The following is a 25,221-nucleotide window of genomic DNA, read 5'->3' as shown; positions in this document are numbered from 1 at the left end:
TAATGGACCTATCTAAAAAGCTTTAAGGACAATCCTCCTAGTCTTATACTCTAGGCACAAAGGTCTTGGTCAAAGGCAAAGTTCAGCAAAGCTGACAACTAGACAGGGAAGTTCCTGAAAGTCTCAATAAAATATAAGAGGGTAAGAAGGGGGTAAAGTGTTTCTCTTCCAAGAATAGAAATCTTGTTCCAAGAACAGAAATCAATCCAGTATACAAAGAACAAACTGCTTTGCCCAAATGGAGTCCCAAAGTCAATCAATCATCAAATATTTAATGTGTTTACTATGTATAAAACATTATCTAGTGAAACAGCAAATAAGGGCTGGTACTGTAGAATAGGTACCTTGACAGTTATTATTCAGACTTCTGACACTGTTCATATATATGTGTGTGTGTATATACATATGCGGGTTACTATATCTTTGAGAAGAAAAACAAAGATTTAGATATCACTAGAATAAGAGTGCTACAAATTTAAGACCACTGCTGTTGAGCTCTAGGGATGTGAGATTCTCTTTAAACCCCTTTTCTAAACGATTAGTCTGCTTAGAAAGAGTGAATTTGGGAAGTGTGGTCACATGAAAAAGGGCCTACGACCTGCAGTCAAGAAAACGATGGCCTCAGTCCTGACACTTACCTGCAGTGTGTCTTTGGACAAGTTACTTCCTTGGGGCCTCAGTTTCCTCATTTGAAAAGTGGGGATATCAACAGACCCCAAATACCTCCCCAGCCTGTCTCCATAAAGGAGACAGGGTGGTACAGGGATAAGAGTATTAGCTCAGTAGGGTGACAGTGTAATTAATACATGCTTGTGTGACCTTGGGGCAAGTCACTTAATGTCACAATCTCCCTTGGCCTCAGCTTCCCGCTCGGTAAAATGACAGGGTTGGACTCGGTGGCTTCTGAGGTCCCTCCTGGCTCTAGCGCGGTGATCTCAATGATAGACTCCGTAAAAGGCTAGTAAGTTATTCTTAGAGGTCTGGGCAGAGGGCGGATTGGGAACCAAGAGGTGACCAGGTCCGGCTCGGTCCGTCTCGGCCCCGCTCCCCAGGGCACCATTCAAGTGTCCTGAGATGACAGCAATGGAAGGGACCTCAGGGGTCCTCTTATCCCTCTACAAGGTGCCTGGCTCGGGGCCATCCAGCCTCCGGGGACCGGGCAGCTCCTTTAACCAAATCCGTTCCCGGCGCTTCTCGTGAAACTTCAGAGAAGCGCCGGAGGCCTTGCTCCGGACAGGACCGGCACAGCGCGCGGCGGGGGACCCCGGAAGGGGGGCGGGGCATCCCAGCCGGGGGTAGGGGGTCTCGGGGACTCAGAGGTGGAGTCCGGCATGAGGCACGAGGGGGAGCCTAAGGAAGCCCGGGGCTGGGTCTCACTCACCAGCTCATGGCGGCGGCCCCGGCGTCTGAGCCCCGCGTTGCGGCCCCGGCCCAGGCCTCAGCCCGCTTTGCCACGGCCACTTCCGGATTCAGGTCGTCTCCAGGAAGTGACGAATGAGACACTCCCGGAAGAGAGGCGCTGAGCGCGGGGCGGGGAGGGGTGTGTATGTCCCAGGGCACGTAAGGGGTGGAACCCAGCGGTTACCTAGTAACTCTTTCCCTGCGGAATCTAAGAACTACCTCTCAGCGAGCCCGGCAAGTGCTTGCGCAGGCTTCAGCTGACTCTCTTAAGCTGTCCCAGTTTCCGGCGCTCACGCATCTTCCTTGCCTCAGTTTCTCCAGCTGCAGAAATGCATGCGACAATGCAATAAAGCACAGCACGTATTTATTAAGCGCCTACTGTGTGAAGTGCAAAAAAGAGAAGGAGGAGGAGGAAGAGGAAGGCAACCCTGGCTTCTGCGGAGCTTCGGAGGCTGAGGATGAGCTTGAGCTGAAGGGGAGAGGAATATGAGGAGGGGGAGGACAGCGAGGGGGTCGCAGGCTAGACCGAGAATCAAGACAACCTCAAGTTCAAATTCTGCGTAGCTGTGTGACCTTGGGCAAGTCATTAGACCTCTCATTTGCAAAATGAGAATAATAATAGCCCGTAGTCCTCGAGGTTGTTGTGAGGATCAAATGGCATAACATGTATAAAGCACTTTTACAGACCTTTAGGTAAAAGCTGGCCATCATTACTGTCATCCTCCATAGTGGGGCTCAGGGGTCATTTTCCAGGCGGTTCACTGATGAAGCCGAATGGGGTACCATGGACAGTGGGGACTGTTAGGCTATTGCAGAAGTTGGAGCGGGACGCAATTCTCTGGTACTACTTAGTTCTGTTGACTCGTTCAGTGAACATGTATTAAGTGCCTGCTAAATGCTGGGCCCTGTGCGAGGCACTAAAAACACACAAAGGAAATAGCCCCTGACTGGAAGAAGCAGCTTGGGGGCGGAGGGAGGAGGCAGCCAGGCGCAGAGAAGTGAACACATAACATAAACAAAGTGAAGCTTAGTTTGGTGAGGGGGAACGCCGGCAACCCCGGGTGGGCCGCGGGAAGGGGATCAGGCTGAGCCTCATGCTACAGAAGGTTCGAAAGGCTGAGCGTTCATCTCGCAAGGAAGGGATCCCTGGTAACTTTGGAGAGAGCAGTTCCAAACGAATGATGAGGTCTCCTGCAGGAAACGGCATTTCAGTCCAATCCATCAACAAGGTCTTATCGAGGGCCTACTGTGCGCCAAGCAATGTCCTGGGCAGACAGGGACAAGCACAGTGTGGTCCCTGACTCAAGGAGTCTCCATTCTCTCGGGGAAACGTGTAGCCCCATAAGTCTGCAGAAAATATCTGCACAGTAAATTACAGGGTATATACCGTAGCAGCTGGGAGGGCTAGGAAAGGCCTTTTGTGGGAGGGAGCATTTGAGCTGTGCTTTGTAACAAGCATGTGGGGATGAGGAGGGAGAGCATTCCAGGTACCGGACAGGACAGAACGTCGTGGGCGAGCAACAGCAAAAGGGCTGAAACAGGGCGACGGCGGCTAGGGGGCGCAGCGGAGGGTGGGCCTCAAATCCAGCCTGAGACGCTTGTGTGACCTGGTTGTGTGACCCTGGGCAAGTCACTTAGCTGCTCTCTGCCTCAATTTCTGCATCTGAAAATGGGGGTGATGATAGCACTTACCTCCCATGTTTGCTGTGAGGATCAAGTGAGATGATAATTGTAAAGTACTTAGCACAGTGCTTGGCACAGAGTAAGCACCATGTGTTAGCAATAATAATGATCATAGTTGTAATGATTGTAAGGCACTTAGCACTAAATAAATGCTACTTATTGGTGGATGCCTGGGAGGAAAGAGGGGCCAGATTTCAGAGATGTTCTGGGGGTAGCAAGATTTAAAACATTCAGATTAGGAACCTGGGTGCCTAGAAAGATGGAGGTACTTTTTATAAAAATAGAGATGTTTGGGAAAAGGATGGGTCGTGGGGAAAATATAGTCCTGTTTTGGACCTATTGAATTTGAGATATCTATGGGACATCCCTTAGAAAAAATTTTTTTTTGCTTTTTTTTTTTTTTTTTGGAGGGGAGAGGGCAGAGCAATTGGGGTTAAGTGACTTGTCCAAGGTCACATAGCAAGTGTTAAGTGTCTGAGGTCACATTTGAACTCAGGTCCTCCCAACTCTAGGGCCAGTGCTCTACTCACTGCGCCACCTAGCCGCCCCAGAAAATTCTAGTAGGCAGGGAATTCAGAACTGGAACACAGAAGAGAGATCAGGGCAAGATATCTAGATCTGAAAGCCAACTGCATAGAAATGATAATGGAACCAATGGAAATTAATGAACTCACCAAGAGAGAAAATGTAGATGGAGAAGAGAGGGCCCAGGACAGAACCTTGGGGATACACCCACAGTTAGGGAGTATGATACAGATATTGATTCAGCAAAGGAGACTAGAAAGGAGTAACCAGGCAGGTGGAAGAAGAACCAAGAGAAAGCAGTGTCACAAAAACCCAGAGAGCAGCGCATGTCCAGGAGGAAAGGCTGGTCAAAAGTGTTAAATGCTGTAGGGAAGTAAAGCAGGATAAGGATTAAGAAAAAGCACAGTTCAGGGGTGGCTAGGTGGTGACATGAATAGAGCACCGGCCCTGGAGTCAAGAGAACCTGAGTTCAAATCTGCCTTCAGACACTTAACACAAAAACTAGCTGTGTGACCTTGGGCAAATCACTTAACCCCAAATGCCCTCCAAAAAAGAAAAAAGAAAAAGCACACGTAGTCAGTAATTAAGGGATCACTGATAACTTTGAAGACAACAATTTCAGCTGAGGGGTGAACTTAGATGTCAGATGTAAGAGGCTGAGGAAGTGGATGCAATGAGTGTGTGCATACAGCTTTTTCTAGGATTTTGTCTCTGAAATGAAGGAGAGATATAGAACACTATTTGAAATTGATGGTAGGGTCTACTGAGGGTTTTTAAGGTTCTAAGGAGGTTTGGATATTGCAAAGTTTGTAAGCAGGTGGGAAGGAACCAGTAGATGGGGAGAAGCTGAAGATTAGGAAGGGAGGGAGCAGAGCTTCCAAGGATGCTGTTTATAGCTTTTCAGAGGCAAAGGTGATGAGGAAGTGCATTTCATCCCTGTGGGACAGCTCAGCAACAACCTGGATAATGCTGATGGCATTATCCTGGGCTCCTCCCTCTTCCTCATCCCACATATCCAGTTATTTGCCAAATCTTTTTATTCCTACTTCCAAGGTATCTCTTGCATCTCCCCCCTCCTCTTCACTCATACGGCTGCTACTGTGGTTGAGCCCCTTACCACCTCTTGCCTAGATTATTGCAGTAGCCTCCTAATTGGTCTCCTTGCCTCAAGACTCTCATCGCTTCAGGCCTTCCTACACACAGCTGCCGAAGTAATTTTCCTTAAGCACAGATCTGACCATGTGACTCTCCTACTCAATCTACTCTACTGGCTTCCTACTGTCTTTAGGATGAAATATAAATTCTTCTGTTTAGCTTTTAGAGCCCTGAACAACCTGACCCCTATCGCATCTTTCCAGCATCATTGGACATCACTTTTCCCCCTTTCCCTCCAAATCTTTGATCCAACCAAATAATCATTCTCCCTGCTTCTCTCACATAATGCTACATTTCTAACTCCCTACCTTTGCACTGGTCTTTCCTCAGGCCTAGAATGCATGGCCTCAGCATCACAGAGGCCCTCTCTTTCTCTAAGATGAAGCTTAGGTACCCCCTCCTGTATGAAACCTTTCCTGCTCCCCCATCTGCTAGTGTCTTCCAAAAGATTTTTTATTTTAACTTCTGTGTACAAAAATATACATTTTTTTGTATTTATTAACTTTATATTCATGCTACATACTATATATAGAAAGTATATTTAACTATATATATATACAGAGAGAGGGAGAGAGATAGTTAAATATACTTGCTTCCCCCTTTGGAATGTAAGACCCTTGAGAGTAGGGATTGTTTCATTCTTTGTACTTGTGTCCCTAGCACTTGGCAAAAGACTAGGTATGTATGTAGTAAGAACTTAATAAGCGCTTGCTAGTTAATATTTCCATCTTATTATGTGATTGGCCCACCTCCTTTTCTGGGCAAACATTTCGGGCGTATGCATATATGTATATGATATATATGCATAGATGTATATATGTGTATATATGTATATATGTTATAGATGTGTGGTTATACCTAAATGCATATTATATATGTATGTTACTATTTCTTACCCATAGACTATCTTTAGAAAATACTTTGAAGGCTACTTATTATCTCCATTCATCTTTCTTATGCCTTGTGGGACACCTATACCTTTGATTCTATGAAGATTGTGGTTTTCCAAGATTCAAAACTAAAACCATCATTGGGAGGATATTTATATTAACAAGATGTACAGGGAATCTACTTGATGTTATTGAAAGCATTACCCAGTTTCCCAAGCTCAATCCAGCCTCCTCTCTTCCCTCTACTCAACTGGAAGCCCAACTCATTGTACATTTTTAGCACTTTTCCCAGATATAGGTGCTGAGGCAATTCAATAGACTGTCCATTCCAATACATGTTACAATCTAATGCGATTGGGCATTTTTCATCCATTTAGTTTTTCCTGTATGGACTTAATCTCTTTTGCATAATTTTGGATCTCATGAGGAAACTTGATGGAGTCAGCATGACCTTTGCTCTAACTTGAATAAATAGTCTTACTGTACACAGACAGCTCACTGATTGCTATGGCTTTAGCAGTATTGCTATTTCCCAGCAGTATCTTATGTTTGTTGGGAGGGCCAGCTCCAATGGTTGTACCTTAGTGAGGGCAAAAAGGGGGTGAATTTACCTACTGTTATTACAACAATAGTTCACATTTACATGGCGCTTCAGAGTTATGAAAGTTTTCTAACACATATGGTCTTATCTGATACCTTCATGGTATTCAGAACTGGCAGAAAATCCAACTCCCTCATATAATAAGAGATCCTTACAATAACTTAGTAAAATAGGTAGTACAAATAAATATTATCTCCATTTAACAGATGAAGAAAATGGGGCCCAGATAGAGGGCTACAGACACAAAATCACACAATGAGTTTGTGTTAGAGCGGAGGCTTGATGTGTGTATAAAGCATCCTGCTCAGCCCCAGGGGGGTGTAGATATGATTAGGGTCTGATCTTTACCCTCAGTTTTCCTGGGCTGCATCATTTTTTATTCTCTGCCTTTGAGAACCCCCTCCATTCATGAATCTCCATAGTAGCAGGTGGTACTTAGGTACAAATATAAGATGTATATTGTCTATGGTAAAAAGCTTCCTTGGGGGTTTAGACCAGGTAGGGAGAGGGACACTGCTCAGAATAGTCTGGGGAGTATCTGTCTGGTTCCATTCCTAGTCATCAGTCTGATGGGAGCTGTGTTTGACAGGACCATCCTGAGATGAATCCAGTCATCAATCAATCATGTTCTTATGTACTTCTCCCTTCCATGACTTCATTCAAGTAAAATCCCAGCATCTGTGAAAGAGAAAAAAGGGAAGGGTCATCACAAAAGGCTACATGTAGTGTGGAAGCAGCCTCAGTATTGTGTCACACAGGTAGATCCTCTGGCTATGCCTTGGTGAGGGAGGAAAAATATGCTGGAAAAATGTTGCTCAGGGAGATGTACCTCAGGTCTTCTGGACCATCTAAGCCACTACTATCTACCACCCCAGTCATTGCCCAACTGCTTGGTACCCATAGTGTTCTTGTTTGTTTGTTTACTTGCTTTTATTTAGTATCCATGATGTTCTAGAGCAATTTCTCCCATTTTATCACATGTGCAGATTTTCTTTATTTTCCTCACTTACAGTCAGTATATGATCCATTGTTGCAAGAGACCCTAGAAATTATCTATCCAAAATGTCAGATTGTCACAGGTTTAGGGCTGGAAGGGACTTTGAAGAAAATTTAGTCCAACTCCCTCATTTTACAGAAGAGGAAACTGAGGCCCAAAGATTGCCCAATTTCACATAGGTCCTCCGATTACAGATCCGAAGGTTTTCCCATTATACAACACTACTTCACAATCAAAGCCTCATTCAAAGTAGCATAAATACCAGTCCCAACAACAAGAGAAAAACAAGGTAGCATCTCTTTTTAAAGCAGATATTGTCACAGAAAATCCAGGTCATATGGTAGTTATCCTAGGAGTCCCCCCAGAAGTATATCCCGTAGGGCCTTGGGGTAATAGGTGGGGTACAGTGGAAGCTGGTTGATGTCTCTAAGGTTAGGGGAAAGTTGGAGGAAGGGACCAATGTTATTACAATCAGGGAGCTAGAGCACTGAACTGTGGGGGCAACATCCATTACCAATAGACCTAATAAAGATACCAATCTGTCATTCAACTCCAACGTTGGCAGCCACCAATAGATAAGAAAATAGGGCTACTCAGAACCTTGGGGCTGGTATTTGTTCTAGGTTAGCTCACCATAATGTGGTTGTATAACTAATTATCCTTGGGGAAGAAAGAGACGGAAAGCCAGCATCAACCAGCGGGTCAGCTTCAAGACTCAGCAGTGCCTGGTCCTCTGTGATTCCTTTGTGGCTTTCCTTCTGTCTGATGTGTTTTCTGTGCTGGGTTGTTCATTGAGGGGCTTGACATTAGCATAGTGCCTAGCAAATAGTAGGCACTTGATGTTTATTCATTGACTGAGGTTTTCTTAGTCTGATAACCAATGTTGGGAAGAGGAGATGCTCCCTAAGACCTTCATACCTTTGGGAATGTGAACACATAGAGAAGCTACAACCTCAGGGAAAAATTCAAATCCATGTTCCCTAGGGCTGCAAAGTGCTGATGGTAGGCTGCATTCCTTTACCCACTTGTGGGTTAACTCTGCCTGCATGTGTTCTGTACGTATCCAATTCAGTTATCTTGCATTGGCTGCAAGGGAAATTGGATCAGAAGAATAATAAGTTGCAGGCTTTCCTGATATTGTGACCATAGCAATAACACCAGGAGCAAGAGATCACGTTTGTAAAGTGCTGGGCACATAGTAGGTGTTTTAAAATATTCCCTACCTAACCCCCTTTGAACCAGGATATCAGCACATCAGTGTTAGATGATGGATACTAAAGGAGCTGTAGAGACAAATATAGTCCCCAAATAGAATCTGGAAATGGAGGAACACCCATCCTGAGGCAAAGGGAATGGCTCAGAGAGGATTTTCCACAATGACTGTGCCTCTGATGTTTGAAGGAAGGGAACCATTTCTGTTCTGGTTTTACTTCTTCCCGACCCCACTTTCTACCTGAGCATTAAGGTACATCAGAATGTCAATGTCTGTGAATAGTTGAGAAATGTAGGTAAGGAACAAGGAGCCAAAAAGATTAAAACCAAGAGTATGACCAGGCCTGCAGGTCTGTCCTGGGCATAGCCAGTCACCATGACGGGTCAGAGAATCCAGAAACATAGGAATCAAGTGGTCTTAGAGACCATCTGCCTGATGAGAACCAGAAGGATGGAGGATGGTACAGGGAGGCCCTTAGAGGGCACCAGTAAAGGATAGGAAGGTGTGAATCCTGACTCTGGCACTGCCTGAAGCCAGCTTCCCAGGCTTCAAGACTGAGATCAATCTTACCGTCTGCAGGCAGCCTTTCTGGGTGCCCCTCAATTGCTCATGCCTTCTCCTCTGAAATCACCTGCCATCCATTCTGTGTATCTTGTATAAACTATTTACATGGTGTCCCCCATTAGAATGTGAGCTCCTTGAGGGCAGGGACTGGTTTTGACTTTGTATCCTTTGTGCTGAGCAAAGAACCTTGCACATAGTAAGCCCTTAATAGATCCTTGTTGACTGAAGGACTGAATTAGAGTCCTACCTCCAATGCTTACTCCTTGTGTGACTTTGACCTCCCTGGGACTCCTATTCCTCATCTGCTAAATGAGATAAGTGGATTATATGGTCTCTGAGACTTTTTCTAGCTCTATAGCTATAATCCAACAGCCATATGAAGCCTTTAAGGGGCCAAAAATTTCAGCTGATACAGTTATCATTGCAGACCACCAGCCAAAAGAGCTCTGCTTCAGCCAGGGGATTTTTACCCTGGCTTTTATTTTCTCATGAGGGTAGGACCCACATCCCAAACATAGCTTAGGACAAGATGTTGGACTCAGGTGAAGGAGAGTACCTGGTTGGAAGGGGTAGTGCCTAGGGGTGTTTGTGTGTGTATGTGTGTGTGTGTGTGAAGAACTAGATAGCAACACAAAACTTTCAGGGAAAGAATTTCTGGTTTTCAGAACTGAGTAGAGGAGGAACAGAAAAGTTAACTGCCACAGGTGGTCTAGAGGGTTGGAGGAATAGATTGACCACTATGCTCTCCGGTGTTCTGTGGCCTGAAGATGCTACCTGAGTTCTGGCTGCTTCTTGTAGGATTCCTAGCTTCCATTTCATGTTGCTTGCTCTGTGTGTGTGTGTGTGTGTGTGTGTGTGTGTGTGTGTGTGTGTGTGTGGTTTTTTTCCTCTGGAGAATGACTAACTTTAAGGACTAAAAAAAAAGTGTTTTGATTACACTGCCTTTTTACCAACTGGGAGCATTAGTCACTGTGGATTGCTGCAGATAACGGATAGAGCTTACAGCAATCCCCCTCCTCCTCTCTGACTTGCTTGCAGCACCCAGTGAGAAGGCAGCAAAAGAGAGGGGGAGAGAAAGGAAAGAGAAAGAGAGCCCAGATTGGAGTTGGGGGGAAATCCCCATGAATTGGCATTGGCAGAAGTATCCTGAGAGGGTCATTGCAGGATTTTCCTGTCTCCTAAGGCTTGACCTGTCAGCAGGAAGACTCAATTGGGGAAGAGACTCCAGGAAAGGTCATTAGAGTCCTTTTTCTTGGTATTTTTAGACCATGAGCAGTTCATAGGGGATGTTGTTTCGTCTTACAAAGTTCTTTATCATTCAGTCATTGAATAAAACTGAGGAAAGAATATTTGGTCACTGCTAGTCTGCATAGAAATATGAAAGAAATGAGAAGGCCCCCTCAAAGGATGCCACATCTCTGCTATCTATCGGAGAAGGGGATGTTTACAGGCTAAAGGTATGAAGTGGCCAGATGACTGTGGGCATGGTTGCTGTGCCCCCAAAATAGGAATCCAAAAGCAGTTGGTTTGGGCTGGTTCCCATAGCCTGGGGCTTAACGGAAGCTTCTGAGCCCTACTCTGATCTCTGACCTTTAACTTCTATCCAGAGACCAGTGTTTGCTTTTGCAGTTTCCTGGGCATCCCATCTTAGAGGTGATCTGCATCTAATAACAATGTTGGGTCCATAGACAAAGATACTACTGATCTTGGCTTGTTGTCTAGCACTTTGAATTGCTTTTTCAAGAGTGGGAAGGGATTTAAATGGACATATTTACTCTGGAACACGGTCCTGTATTTCTAGAGGAAGAGACATGTAGTCTCTCTTGAGAAACAGAGTGAAGCCCCTGGACCAGCCCAGGAGGGGATGGAGCTGGATTCCCACAGATGAAGCCCTTCATTCCAGACCTCTCAGCACTGCTTTTCTTTGGCTTTTGTACCTTTAAGTATCCCACCCTCAAAAGAATTCATTTTTTTGAGGGGCCCTTATAGTGTACTAGTAAAGGACAGGATGGGATGAATCCTGTTTTCTTATGGATTTATAGATGGTAGGGGAAAATTAGGGGTCAGAAGTAGAGTGGAGGAACATAGAGGACCAAGCTATAACTTTGACTATTAGAGGTAGCATGGCATAATGGATAGGGTGCTGGACTAGGAATAAGGAAACTCTCAGATATTTACTGGTTGTGTGGCCCTGGATAAGTCATTAACCTCCATCTAGCTTAGTTTCCAGATGACCCCTAAAAGCCCTTTTAGCTCTTAATCTATAACCCTATCAAAATTTCTCACTCCATGCTGAACCTCCAGGGAGACCATATTTAGCTTAGTAGGATTGTATCATGTCATTTTCTCCCAGAATCTTCATTGTGTTTGTATTACCTGCTAAATGAAGTTCAAGCCCGCTTTGCCAGGCATTCAAAGTCTACTACAAACTGGTGCCACCATACCTACTCTTCCCAATGTATTGCGTACTTTAGTTGTCCAGCCAAACTGGACGACTCTTTGCCCCTCAATCTGGATTTGTTTTTTCTACCTCCATATCTTCATTTTTTGCTGTGTTTAAGTCCATCCTAGGTTTTGTGCCTGGAACAGAGCTTAAAAAGATGAAAAAGGATGCAGTCCCTGCATGGAATGTCCTCCCCCTATCTTTTTTACTGGTTGAATTCCTATCTGTCATTTAAAGCCCAATTCAAGTGCTACCTCCTTGAAGGTCTGTTCTAGTTCTAAGTCCTAAATCCTTCCTTGCCCCCCACCCCTTGTCCCTGACCTCCTCCCCTCCTCCCCATGACTTTATATAGCACCTTAATTTGGTACCTCTCCAGTGCATTAAGTATTACTGTACAACGTAATTTTATATTTATATATTACATATAATATATGTATATAAAATATATTTAATCCCCCTACTGGACTGTGAACTCCATGAGGATGCTTCCATGAGGTGGTTAGCACAGTTCTCCATACACAATAGATAGATCTTTTTTTTTAATCAAAGGGAAGTTTCCTCCAGAAAAAGTGTAATAGTTTCCAGGTTAGGGCCTATGGTCCTTGGCTGGGGGGGGGGTTATTAAGTAGAGACTGACTTTCCTAGCCGGACAGTCCCTCCCTACCCTTCTATAGAGGAGACAGCCCCAGACACTAGGCTGTGGTGACCTACTGGAGCAGGTAATTATCTCTGTCCTCTGATTATACCACAAGATTGAGCAGGGAGGCTTCACATAGTCCAGAAGCTTCCCTAGAGGCGTCAGTCAGCCCTGTTCCAGAGAAGCAAAATGGGAAGTGGAAAGAGGAGGGGTTGGTTTTCTGATGGAGATTCCAAGATGACATCCTAATCCCTCTGGGTGACTAGAGGTTGGAACTCAAACTCATTTTTCTTGGGGACATTGAAAATTGGAGCTGCTTGGTCCAGAATCAATAAAGAAATATGATCAATTAAACAAACATTTATTAAGTAAAATGCACTGCTGAAACAATAGATTTTAAAATGGATTTGAAGAAGCTGCTCCTCTCCTCCAAGCCAGAGCCTGGTACAGAGCACAGTGAAAAGTGTGCTAGAGTCAGAAGATCTGGGTTCAGATGTCATATGTGAATGTTTGCTACCTATGTGAACTTGGGCAAGTCTCTTAACTTCCATAGGCCTCAGTTTCTTCATCTGAAAAATGAGGGGATGGCCTTTGAGGTTCTTTCTAGCTCTAAATGTATGATTTAAGGATCAGATAAGGCAAGGGCAAGAGCATAAAAAAAGAGGCTTCTGGAAAAGTAAGGACGGGCTCGTAGCAAATTCTTCAGCCTGCCACAGGACTGTATTCCTTAGTCCCCTCTCATTGTTTTATTTTATTTTTTTTGTCTGTCAGGAAGCATTTATTAAATGCTACTGTCTACCAGGTCCTGGGTATGAAGAAAGGTAAAAGACAGTCTCTGTCCTTGAGGAGTTCACAGCCTAATGGGAGAGGCAACATGTAAACAACTGTATACAAACAAGTTGCATACAGGATAAATTGGAAGTATCCAACAGAGAAAAGGCACTAGAATTAAGTGGGATTGGGTAGAAGGTGGAATTATAGCTGGGACTTGAAGGAAGCCAGGGAGGCCAGGAGGCAGAGAGGAAGAGGGAGAGCATTCCAGGCATGGAGGGCAATCTACCCCTATCACTGTTTTCATCATCCTTTCTGGGGACCCTTATCCTAGAGCAGGCCAGTCATATCAGGCCAGGAAAGGTTCTGGCCCTTCTGTGCTATTGCCTATAGTAGGGATGTGGATATAGAACTAGAGGGAGATAGAAAGGAAGAGGAGAAGGTGGAAGATATGGGGGGAGGTGGGTAAGTAGGGGCAATTGTTAGTCTAAATATGGTATAGTATAAATAGCCCTGGACTGTAAGTAGGGTCCACACTCAGCCTCTTTTTCTCCATTTATAAAAGAAGGAACTTAGACTGCAACAGGGGTTTCTAACATTTTTTGTGTCATGAATCCCTCTGGCAGTATTGTCAAAGCCCATGGAGCCATTCTCAGAATCACATTTTTAATGTATAATATACATAGAACCATAAGGAAATTGTTCATATTGAAATGCAGTTATCAAAAATATAAAAAAGCCCATATTCATGAACCCTCCTGAAATTTATCATGCCCCCACCTATCCAAGGAGTCCATGGACTGACTAGATGGTCTTTTAGGATCCTTCCAACTCAACAACTCAGACTCTAAAAAGTGAGATCAGGATGGGACTGAGGAGCCTCTTAAACTTGAGACTGGGGTAGGGTCCCAGTTAGGGCAACAGGAGGAAGGACTTCTTCCTTTCTTGGGAGCTTTCCAACTCTCTTGCTTCTTGATTCCCAGTGGATCCTCTTAGGAACTTGATCTTTGCCATAATGAGGAGGAATGTCTGGGAAATGATATGGAACAGAAAAAGTCATTGGATTTTGAAAACTGGAGGGAAACATTTCTCCCTTGACCCATTTCTCCTCTCCCATAAGCAAAAGCATGTCTATGTTCATCCTCTTCCTCTAGTTTGTTACTATAATTTCCCCCACATGTCAGAAAGGAGAGGGAGTTTTCTGAACAAGCTAAGGGCAGGAGTGCAGCTGGCCTGCTCCTTGAAATGAGAAGCCATTGATGAACAAGAATCTGAACAGAAAGGAGTGTTGATCTCCCAAAATCTTCTCAATATGGGGAACAGAGGCATTTTGTGGGTGGGGAGGTAATTGGAGGAGAAACTGGATTTAATTTAAAGACTTGGGTTCCCGGACAGATGTCACTTGTCCAAAGAAAAAGGCAAGGAAGTAAGGTTTGTCATTTCCCTACTTCTTGTCCTTTCAAGTGTCAGCCTCCAAGCTCTACACACACAGAGAGACACATATACCTGGATACAGTCACTTTCTCTCTCCTTCTCTCTGTGTCTCCTCTCTTGTCTCTCTCTTATCTCTTTCTTTCTCTCCTCTCTTGTCTCTCTCTGTCTCTCTCTCCCTCCCTCCCTTTCTTCCTTTTTCTGCCCCCCCCAGCTGGCAACAGATGGTTCAAGGCCCCCTATTAGTCAGCTAGTACAGGGACAGAGAATGACTCCTCCAGTCAGTGGTACAGTGGCTCCCTGCCACCCTACCCAGTAAGTTTGCTTATAGAGAAAAGGCAGTGGGAGGAAATGATAGTTTCAGAGTTATTTTCAGAAAGGAAACAGAAATTTTTTTTAAAGGGTGAGTGTCCTGTGTTTTGGTACAAAATCCAGGAAGTATGAGGAAAAGCACCTGAAATATTTCCTTTTATTTCAGCCCTCATCAGATAGCATTAAGAGAATGAGCTGACTGGTGATGGCAGGTTTTTTTTTTTTGCTTTTCAATACTTTTTTCTTTTTTTGTTTTTAATAATGTGTGTGTGTGTGTGTGTGTGTGTGTGTGTGTTGGACTAGGGTGACTGGGCAGAGAATATAAGGCAGGAGGAGGTTAGAAAGAAAGCTGAAAAACCTTCCAAGACCCTTCCCACAAAGGCAGCTGCACCCAGGTCTGGAAAATCTGTGATATCTTTGTCTTGCTGGTCAGAGCTGGTTCCTCCCTTTGAGGGTGTGGAGGGGTCAGAGGAATTGAGTGGGAAAACCATGGAATTCTTGAGTTATTGCTTACATGCATAGGCTATGTAGGATTGGCTAAGATGGGAGGGTGTGTGCAGGGAGAGGAACACAGCTAGAGAGAGAGGGAGAGGGGGAGGGAAGGAGGGAAAGAGAGAGAGAATGTTGGGGTGTGTGTGTGTGTGTGTGTGTGTGTGTGTGTGTGTGTGTGTGTGTGCATGCGCAAGCTCCTGCTTGTAGGAAAAATGTGTAGGGCTGCTAAATGTGATTGTGTGGAAAGATGAGTATATGTGTAACCAGGGCTATGTTTTGAAGAGATAGCTAAAGTTGCTTATCTTTAAATTTCTAGGAAATCAGATTATAGGTTCATTAATTTAAGGTTGAAAGAGACCTTAATGGTCATCCTGACATTTTGCTATTTAACTTAACCCCCTCATTTTATGGATGAGGGATCTGAGGCCCAGAGAGAGGAAGCTACTTGCCCAAGGTCACAAAGTGAACAGCAGAGTCAGGATTGGACCCTAGATCCTCTACCGAAAATCCAGCTCTCTTCCCCCTACATAGGTGCAGGCTCTCCCTCCTACAAAGTACATGGGGATATTCATTAGTTGACTTATGGGGTTCTTGGAATATTTTGTATTTCCATAGAAGGAGAGAGTGGCAATGACCTTTAGCCCCTAGAAACATCTGCTCAGGGATACAATGTAATGGGAAATTGCTTGGCCTTGCTTGGTTGGGATCATCAGGATTTGCTAGATCCTCCTAGATAAGAAAGTGTAAAAAGGAATGGAAGGGGGGAGAGGAAGGGAAAGTGGGAGTTTAGTGTGGATAAGGAAGGGAGAAAGAAGCCATGGTGGGCATTACCAAAAGAGAAGGCAGAGAAAGCTGTTATTGTTCATCCTTTGTACTCAAAGAGGACCAATGATATTACAATGTTGGGATCAAGGTACGGTGTTCTTGACTGTGGCTGATCAGTCCAATAGGAACACAGAATGCTAGTCTACCATAGGTCAGGAACAAATAGTTTGACCATTTGGGTTGGACATGTCTCTAGATTGGAGTATCTTGTTTTTCCTCTCTGCTACTATGATTCTGCCTTGCTCATATAGCACAGTGCTTTCTTTAATGTGGCATGCCATGCTGGGTGGTCCTGTCCCATGTCTCACAATTGATATTAAAGTCCTTCAGAGAGACCTTGAGAGTGTCCTTGTACTGCTTCTTCTGACCTCCATGTGAGCACTTGCCTTGTGTAAGTTCTCCCTAAAATAGTATTTTAGGTAAATGTAACTTTGGCAAGTGGGCTATGTGGCCAACCCATTGGAGTTGTATTCTCTGCAGTAGAGTTTGAATGCTTGGCAGTTTAGTTCCAGAAAGGACCTCAGTGTCTGGTACCTTCTCCTGCCAGGCGACCTTCAGAATCTTCCTAAGACAATTCAAATGGAAGTGATTCAGTTTCCTGGCATGGCGCTGGTAGACTGTCCAGATTTCACAGGAATACAACAAGGAGGTCAGCACAACAGCTCCGTAGACCTTCAGTTTGGTAGGCAGTCTAATAGCTCTTCTCTCCCACAGTTTTCTTTGGAGACTCCCAAACACTGAGATATCTCTGGCAATGTGTGAGTCAACCTCATCATCTATGTGGACATCTCTGGAAAGCATCGTACACAGGTAAGTGAACTTATTCACAGTCTCCCCTTTTACTGTAATCAATGGTTCCACATATGTATGGTGCAGTGTTGGCTGGTGGAGAACCTCTATTTTATTTGTGTTTATTGATAGACCAAAATTAGCTCGAGTGGCAGAGAATTAACCCATATTCTGTTGCATCTCAGCCTTAGAGGCTGCATAGAAAAGAGAGAGAAGAAGTTCTGGGTCAGAACTAATGGTTCTACTGGTCACTTTCAGGGCAGTTGCATAGAAAATGGTTTCAAGTAGAAGAAAGAAGAAAGAGACAGGAATGATAATTGTAGCCAAGGTGATTAAGAGGACATCAGTTTGATTTATCCCTCCAATTCATTTGATGAAATTACAGGGCATGGACCTTTTCTAGAAAGAGGAATCTCCCTTGGAACTGGGCATATGGACCCCTTACTGGGTGGACATGGTGAACTCCTGATTGGTTCCTAGAGACTGGGGCTATGTCAAAGATAATTGGTGACTGAGGCACCCCAAAAGATGGACTCTTGTTAGAAGGATCCCTGCCTGCCTGCCTGGCCCCCTCCCTGCTCTATAAAGAGCAAGCCGTAGCATTGGCTCTGTTCCTGTGAATCTTTTCTATCACTTTCTCTCCCCTGGACTTTCAACGGGATGGGAGGGGTCTTCTCTTCCCCATCATTGCAACGGTGAATTGCAGTAGAAAGACACAGCACAGGCTAGAAATACAGGAAGAAAAGGACATTTCCAGCCTTGGCAGCCACTTCATGAGTCAAGAGTTCCTGGCCAACCAGTGGAGATTTCCATAAGAGCATGCATCTAGGAGAAGTGAAACACGACCAGGATCCCTCTTTACCTGAAGGACCAAAGAAAGCCTTGCTGTCTAGGAGAGCTCAGCTTTGTGAATTGCTCAGACAGTGCAGTGAATGTGAAATATCTACTCATCAGTCCCACAAAATTGTCTTTGTCTTTCCAGGGGGTGAGTGATAAGACATAATGAGTGTAATGGGCCAGTTGAGTGTTTGATGAGAACAAAAATGTATTTCTTCATGTGAATCTTTTGTGTTCTTTGTGTTTTAGATAATTTCTGTGGTGGAGGAAATAAAAATGTTGTTATGTACCTGAGCACTTTGTCACCCACTTTTGGGAAAATGGTAGACAAAAGTCATACCTAAACTTTATTTTAGAGACTTACCTAGAGTTTTCGTTCAGTTGGAGGCCTGAGTTGGAGAAAGAATCTGATGCTCCAATGGGGTCAAGTCCCCAGAATGACCCTAAGTCTCTATGAGCTCATTTTCCCTTAGGATCCACCTGTATATCAAAGGTGACAGAGTCATAGCTCTGGTAGCTGGAAAGGCCCTTAAGAGATTTCTGTTTTTAATTTCCAATATCACATCCATTTATAGGCAGATCAACTGAATCCTAGAGAATCATAGCATCCCAGAGTTGGAAAGGACCTTAGGGGCCATCCAGTCTAAACCCTCTCCAAAGCATGGATCCCTTCTAGAATATCTTTTAAGAGATTCCTGGTTCTGCTGCATTCAACTTTTGCCTGGAGATTTCCAGTGACTGGGAATGGACTACCTCCAAGGAATCCTCCTCCAGGACTCACTTTATCTTTGGACAGTTCTAATTTCTTTATGTTGAGTTGAAATCTTCATCCCTATAACCTCTACTCAATCATTCCTGGTCCTGCATTTTGGGATCAAAAAGAACAAATCAAATCCCTCTTCCCCATGATTGTCCTTCAAATATTACAAGACACCTCTCATGACCCTCTTAAGTTCTCTTATCTAGGCTAGTATCAATTTATCTAGCTAAACAACAATTATTTCAGTCATTGCTTGGTTTCAAGTCTTCTCACCATCTTGGTCACCCACAATCCCAGTTTATCAATGTTCTTTCTAATATATTATACTTAGAACTGGACACAGTACTCTAGATGGGGACTGCCCAGGGCAGAGCACAGAAGGACTATCACTTCCTTTCCTCTGGACTCTTGCTTTTAGTAACATAACCCAAGATCACACAAACTTTTTTTGGCTGCCACATCACACTTCTGACTCATTTTGAGATTTCAGTCCCCTAAAACCTTCAAGTCTTTCTTTTTTCACACAAACCACCCCCATTACTAGCTATGTGACTTGCTCAGGGTCATACAGCTGCTAAGTGGTGGTGGTGGTGGTGGTGGTGATGGTGGTAGAGTGGTGTCTTAGAAGTCAGGTTTTTTGTTTCTTATTGCAGTTCTTCCCAAGGGACTATGAAGTTAAGAAATCTGGGAGTTCTCAGTAGGGTTAGGGAGAATAGCAATTTAAGGGAGAAAAAAAATTGGACTGAAGTCCAGGAAAATTCTGATATTGATGAAGGCCAGGAGGCAGAGCCAATCCATCCTCCTTCCTCCATTACCCACAAAGAAATAAGGGAAGTTCTCTTTTCCTACTAAACCCGAACAAGCCCTGGAGATCTGGGAGGGTATGGGGAGGAGATGGAGATGATGACTCAGCGTATCAAGCAGAACCTCAAATAAGGAGGAGGAGCCCCACCCTCACAGAGGGTAGATTGGGTAACTGAAGCTGGAGTTGAGTGAGGGATGGAATAAATTAGTGTGCAAAAAGACAAGGGAGAAAGGGAGTGATGAGAGGGAGTGAGGAATTTGTTCCCTCTACCTTGGCCTTGGGAGGACAGAAGGGAAGAATAAGGAAGTTGTGAGAAGGATATTTTTATCTCTGGGCAGGGGCTCTGGAGAAGGAAAATGGTCATTTTCCAAGATGAATCCACAGTCTTTGTTATAAAGGAGGGGCAGATATAAAAGAAAATGAATCTGCCAGTGGAGTTAAGATTCGACACTTGAGAGATGCCCTGGCTCAAGCTGCAGGGGCCTCTTTTGAGTTTAACTCTCCACCAAACAGGCAGGACAGATTTCCAGGCTGCCAGGGCATTAGGTAGAAGCACCATGACTTTCAGATCGCTGGGGATGCTTAGGTATTCTCTGAGATAATCTAATTACTTCTACCTTAAATCAAAAGACGAATGAGGCTGTTAAAAGCTATTCCGAAGATGTCAATGCACACAAGAACTGGGAAACTCTCAAGCAGAGGAAAGGGAGGTTTTGAGGACATGAACTATGCTGAAATCTAGAGGGACTCTCATAGAAGTTAGAACCTGGACAGTTTGCCGGGCATATACTATAGAACTATCCTGAGCAACCTTTCTACTATTATGGGGGAGAAGGGTATTTTGTTCCTCTTTTTCTCATCATTAAACAGCTAGGGTTTCAGACAAAAAGAGCCCACAAAGCACTGTACTTCCCAAAAAGAATGCTCTAGGACTTGAATTATATTGGTGAGACACATAAATGCTAGTCTAGGGGTATGAGGGTTGAGAATCCCCTCAGAGACAGAGGTAGTTCAAGAAAATTTTGAAGAAAATAGATCGAAATTAAACCATTTTTTACACTGAACAATATACATAAGTATATTGGAGGCTTGCATAATTTAATAATACTTTAAAGGTGAAAATAAGCCTATTTACCTTTTATCATTAACCTTTATTTATATAATATAGAAGTCTGGGAAACACTGACCAAAAAAGAGCCAAGGGAATTTTAAGTAATAAACAAGAATGAAGACAGAGGAAGTCTTCTGTTTCAGCACAGCTGAGAGGAAACATTATCTTGAAGTTTCAGCAAAAGGAATCAAAGCACAAATTTTTAAGAATAAGCTCCATTCCTCAATGGATAAATGGTCAAAGGATATGAACAGGCAGTTCTCAGAGGAAGAAATGCAAATTATCAAGAACCATTAAAAAAAAATTATTTGGAAAGAACAATGAGAGAATGCACCCCCCACCAAAACTCACCAAATACCAACTCTGAGGTAGTATCTTACACCCAGTAAACCACCAAAGATAGTTAAAATTATAAAATTCAATGTGGGAGTGGTTTTGAAAGAATAGGCACACTGCTATCACACTTCAGGCAGGGCTGTGAATTAGGGTGTTTGGAAAGCAATATGGCAATTAAAAAAAAAGAGAGAGAAAGCTACAAAATTATTCATACCCCTTTGCCCAGGGGTCCTGCTACTGGACCAATGTCCTAAACATAATATAAAAGAAAAAAAGGACTTATTTATCTGTACAAAAATATTCATAGCAGCTTTATTTTTAATAGCAAAAAGCTTCCCATATGTCCAACAATTGGAGAATGGCTGAACAAACTGTGATATATTAACATAATGGGATATTATTGCATTACAAGAAATACAAATATGAGTATAAAGAAATGTGGAAGGACATTTATTAAGTGATGCAGAGTGAAGAAAGAAGCATTTGAATAATATATACTATGATTATGCAAAACAATAATGATATTAGCATTGAAATCTAAAAAAATATACATAGAAGAAAAAGTGATCAGAGGGGAATGTGGAATCGAATAGTATTTTTTTTTTAATTAAGCTCTTTGTAAACCTTATGTAAATGTCATCTTACTTAGAAATTCAGGAAACGGCAATATTCTGGGACCTGATATAGTCAGCCAAATGTCATCCACAAGCAAGAACATCTGGGGGACCTTCCCATCTACAGAAAATCCTTCTATTTGTACTCTATGCTAGGCATTCTCCATGGATGTTGGCAAATGCCTTGGCCAGTATGTACCAATTTTATGACTCATTTGACATTGATGATGAGGTCAGTGGCCAAAGTTAGCTTTGTTGTTATGTCTTTCAAAGGCCCCTGTATGATTCTGACACATTCAAGGGAGACATCATGTTGGAGGACAGCCTTTAAAGTTGTATTTTGCCTTACTGAAGTAAATTTCATTTTATAGTCAACAAATAATAAACACTTGTATTCTATATACCTTTTGGTCTATAGTGTGAATGAATGTCAGCTCTGATGATTGTTATTTTAAGGAATTAAAATTACAAATAAATTAGAGTTTGTAATTTTACATATACCCATGAAAATGTGCTTTATTTATTTGAATATGTCATTGCTGATGGTTGCTAAGCTTAGTTTAGAATTCAGGAATCCCTCCCTCTTCCCAGGCCCTGCCCCCCAAAAAAGATTCAAAACCCAAAGTCCTTTTTCCCAATTCTACCCTTCCAGCATGGGATGTCAGTTCTGCTATCTGTGAGTTTATATTAATAATTCTCGTATATATTTTTCTTTTTGTTACTGTTGTTCTATCATTTCAGATTCTTTGTGACCCCATTTTGGGGTTTTCTTGGCAAAGATACTAGAGTGGTTTGCCGATTCCTTCTCCAGTTCATTTTACAGGTGAGGAAACTAAGGCCAACAGAGTTAAGTGACTTGCCCAGGGTCACACAATTAGTAAGTGTCTGAGGTCAGATTTGAACTCAGGAAGATGAGTCTTCCTGATTCCAAACCCAGTGCTCTATCCACGGCATCACCTAGATGCTTCTCATTGTATATAGTGCATGACAGTCAAGATTGTGGATACAAGTTCTGGGATAATGTGAATTCTCCCCAGGACCAGCCAGTGGAAAGTGCCTACAGATGGATAGATTATAGGGCCTGATTGGGGTTGATTATCTTGGGCCTTGTTGGTCTTGAATCCACTTGAACCAACAGATTCCACGTTTCCACAATGTATTAGGCCCATACAATAGGCAAAGCACATTCTAAATGTTCCTTCTGACCTAGCCTAATAAGAGATCTAATCTGGAGGTGACAGTGCTCAGTAATCGTGATTTCTTTTCAATGCCCTTGAGATATGAATTGATATACAGTTATTATGTCACACACATGATGGTTTTAATGTGGGGAATGAAGGAACCTGAATAGTAGTGCTTCTCACCTCTAGGGTGAGCAAGAGAAGAAGAAAGAGGAGTGGGGTTGGAAGTTGGACCCTGAAGAGGTATCCAGGTGCTTAGAATAAAGGGAATCAAATTAGAAGTATTTATTTATTATTTTTTTCTTTTTTGGAGGGGGAAGGCAGGGCAATTGGGGCTAAGTGACTTGCCCAAGGTTACAAGGCTAGTAAGTGTTAAGTGTCTGAGGCTGGATTTGAACCCAGGTCCTCCTGATTCCAGGGCCAGTGCTCTATTCTCTAGGCCACCTAGCTGCCTCTAAGGGGAACCAAATTAAAGCTGATCAAATCCTATCCCTCATTACACATGTTTCATTTGTCCCCCTAACCAACCTGGACCTCATGGCCTACCATTTTTATGATTCATTTACCTGGCACCCAAGATCACCTTGTCATCTTGATCTGACACCATTCTCATTTTGTTAGTCTCTAATCTCTACTAGTTACTCTCTCCTCTGCTGCTCCCTGGTTGCTGAACATTGCTGGAGAAAAATCACATAAGATTACCTGTTGGCTCCAAAACAAATTCAGGCCATCTGATGTCAGCAGGACTCTTAAGGTAGGTCAAGCAGTTCCTTGAACTCATCTCTTACTGACCCCTATCACATTCTCTATAGCAATCACTGCAAACATCTGCTTTCATCAGAACTCATCCCCAGCCCTCTCATTGTCAGAGGACAGACATGAACTCCTTCACCTTCTCTTCTTTGCACATCAGAATGTCTTAGTGTCTTGATTCATCATCTCCCTTTTCCCTCCTGTCTCAAAGGAAAGAGAGATCATCCTCTTTGCCCAGGTTAAGCTCCTGCCCTGTGCCTTTGATGCCATATTTTCTGTTCCAGGACCTTGCTCCTTCAGCATCCCTTTTCTCTGTCACATCTTTAATCTCTCCCTGTCCACTTCCTATGCTTACAGATGCTCTCAGCTATCATTTACCCTTAAAAGGCCCTCCATTTGACCCTGCTGTTCCCTCTGGTGTTCACAACAGACATCTTTTTCCTTCCTTTCTCTGACGTACTTTTTGAAAGTCTGTACTTGATGCCTCAACTTCATATTCACCTTTCTTACTCTCCAACCCTTGAAATCTGATTTCTAGACTCACCACTTGAATGAAGCTTTCTCAAGGGTCACTAACTATCTCTAAATGACCCTTAGTCTACCTAATCTCCATATAAGGTTAAACAGCTCCCCTGGTTTATTCTTACTTGACTTTTTTTTTCCTACCCTACCATTTTCTCACCCCTTAAACATAGTAAAATTCCCCAAGGTTCTGTCCTTGGCCCTCTTCTCTTCTCTCCTTACACTCCAACCCTTAGAGATCTCATTTACTCTCACAGCTTCAACTATCACATAGTCATAATTTCAGAATTCATATATTTATCTCTGTCCTCTCTCTACAGTTTTAGGTTTGAGTCTCCAGCATTTCAGCTGATGTCTCAACCTGGATCCATCATAGGCATTTTGAACTCAACAGGTAGACCAGACTCATCAGATTTCCCTCTAATTCTGCCTAAAATTCAAAGCTAGTAAGCAGAACACTTTGCTAACTTAACAGTCAAGTAATCAACCAACAAGCATTTATTATGCACCTTCTATGTGACAGGCACATTTTTTTTTTGTTTTTTAAAGAAATGGAGTTTATTGTAAAATGTGATGAAGTGGCAATGATTTCTGATGAGTTTCTGCTTCATAGTCCTATATAGAACATAATGTGACTGAATGAGTTTATAAAAGCCAAAATAAAAACAATGGTCTAATTATGTAGACTTTGCCACTTTAAAATCATCTTCTCTAGATCACTTCTGGTTTCCCGCTTCCTAGAGCACAGAGGAATCAAAGACAAAAAATAAAATGAAATGATAACTGTTCTTGATAAACCTATGTTCTATCAGGGGAGATAATATGTATCCATGTAATTACATTCAGAATAAGAACAAATATAAATTGATACAAAGTGATTTGGGGACGAGGGCCCTAACAGTTGGGAGAAGGGGAAGGAAAGCCATTATGTAGAAACTGGTGCTTGAACTACATCTTGAAGGAGGTGAAAGGTTCTATGAGGCAGGAGTTTATTTTATACAAGAAGAACTGAGAGAAGGCCAGCTTGACTGGACTGTGGAGTTCAGCAAGGAGAGTGATATATAATAAAACTGGAAAGAATGGTTGGAGCCAAGCCATGCAGGTCTTTAAAAACCAAACCGAAGAGTTTATATTTCATCCTCGAGGAATAGGGAACCACTGGAATTTAATGAGTAGAGGAATAACCAACATAAAGTCAGGTTGGAAAATAAATGGAGAGGTCAGTTAATGAGCTGAGATTCCAGGTGGGAAGGATCATTTCTAGCTGAGTGTTCAGGGAAGGCAGCACTGAGGAAGTGGCACTGTGGCAGAGAATAAGCAATGGCCAGGCATGCTCAGGCACCCCCTTGATGTTACCATTTCTGTTTATGGCACCACCATTCTCCCAGGTACCTAGACTGAAAACTTTGTTGTTTTTCAGTCTTCCCTGTCTCTCACCACCTACGTCCAAGTCTAGTTAATTCCACTCCTTCAATCTCTCTTAAATCCATCCCTTCATATCCACTCCCATTGTTACCACCCTAGATTAGTTCACTTCTCCCTTAGACTGGCCTCTGAACTGGTCTTCCAATCT

At 43.2% G+C, this 25,221-nt stretch overlaps 1 protein-coding gene and 1 long non-coding RNA gene across 7 annotated transcripts in view; one reads left to right on the top strand and one right to left on the bottom strand.

Moving 5' to 3' along the window:
* The window catches only part of BIN3 (bridging integrator 3), a 227,159-nt gene that overhangs the window by 44,377 nt on the left and 157,561 nt on the right, over positions 1-25,221 (bottom strand). The window contains exon 2 of one of the 4 annotated variants that reach the window (XM_069075674.1): positions 1,382-1,471. In XM_069075674.1, the coding sequence (XP_068931775.1) occupies positions 1,382-1,389 (8 nt within the window). In that variant the 5' untranslated portion in view covers positions 1,390-1,471. Of the gene's footprint in view, positions 1-638; positions 832-1,381; positions 1,531-25,221 lie in introns of those variants that run through there. The other 3 variants (XM_069075673.1, XM_069075676.1, XM_069075675.1) reach the window with 3 other exon arrangements.
* Positions 1-25,221, top strand: part of LOC138152034 (uncharacterized) — a 41,798-nt gene that overhangs the window by 10,851 nt on the left and 5,726 nt on the right. For 2 of the 3 annotated variants that reach the window (XR_011166007.1, XR_011166006.1), the window contains exons 2-5: positions 16,655-16,750; positions 21,934-22,015; positions 23,012-23,127; positions 23,969-24,042. This is a non-coding gene — a long non-coding RNA (uncharacterized lncRNA). Of the gene's footprint in view, positions 1-14,679; positions 15,019-16,654; positions 16,751-21,933; positions 22,016-23,011; positions 23,128-23,968; positions 24,043-25,221 lie in introns of those variants that run through there. The other variant, XR_011166008.1, reaches the window with a different exon arrangement.

Source organism: Petaurus breviceps, unplaced genomic scaffold (genome assembly GCF_028583685.1).
Source record: "Petaurus breviceps papuanus isolate PSGF00001 unplaced genomic scaffold, PetGlider_PUasm1.0 90919, whole genome shotgun sequence".
Taxonomy (NCBI): Eukaryota; Metazoa; Chordata; class Mammalia; order Diprotodontia; family Petauridae; genus Petaurus; species Petaurus breviceps.
The sequence above is the reverse complement of the archived record's forward strand: the minus strand, read 5'-3'. Positions and strand labels throughout refer to the sequence as shown.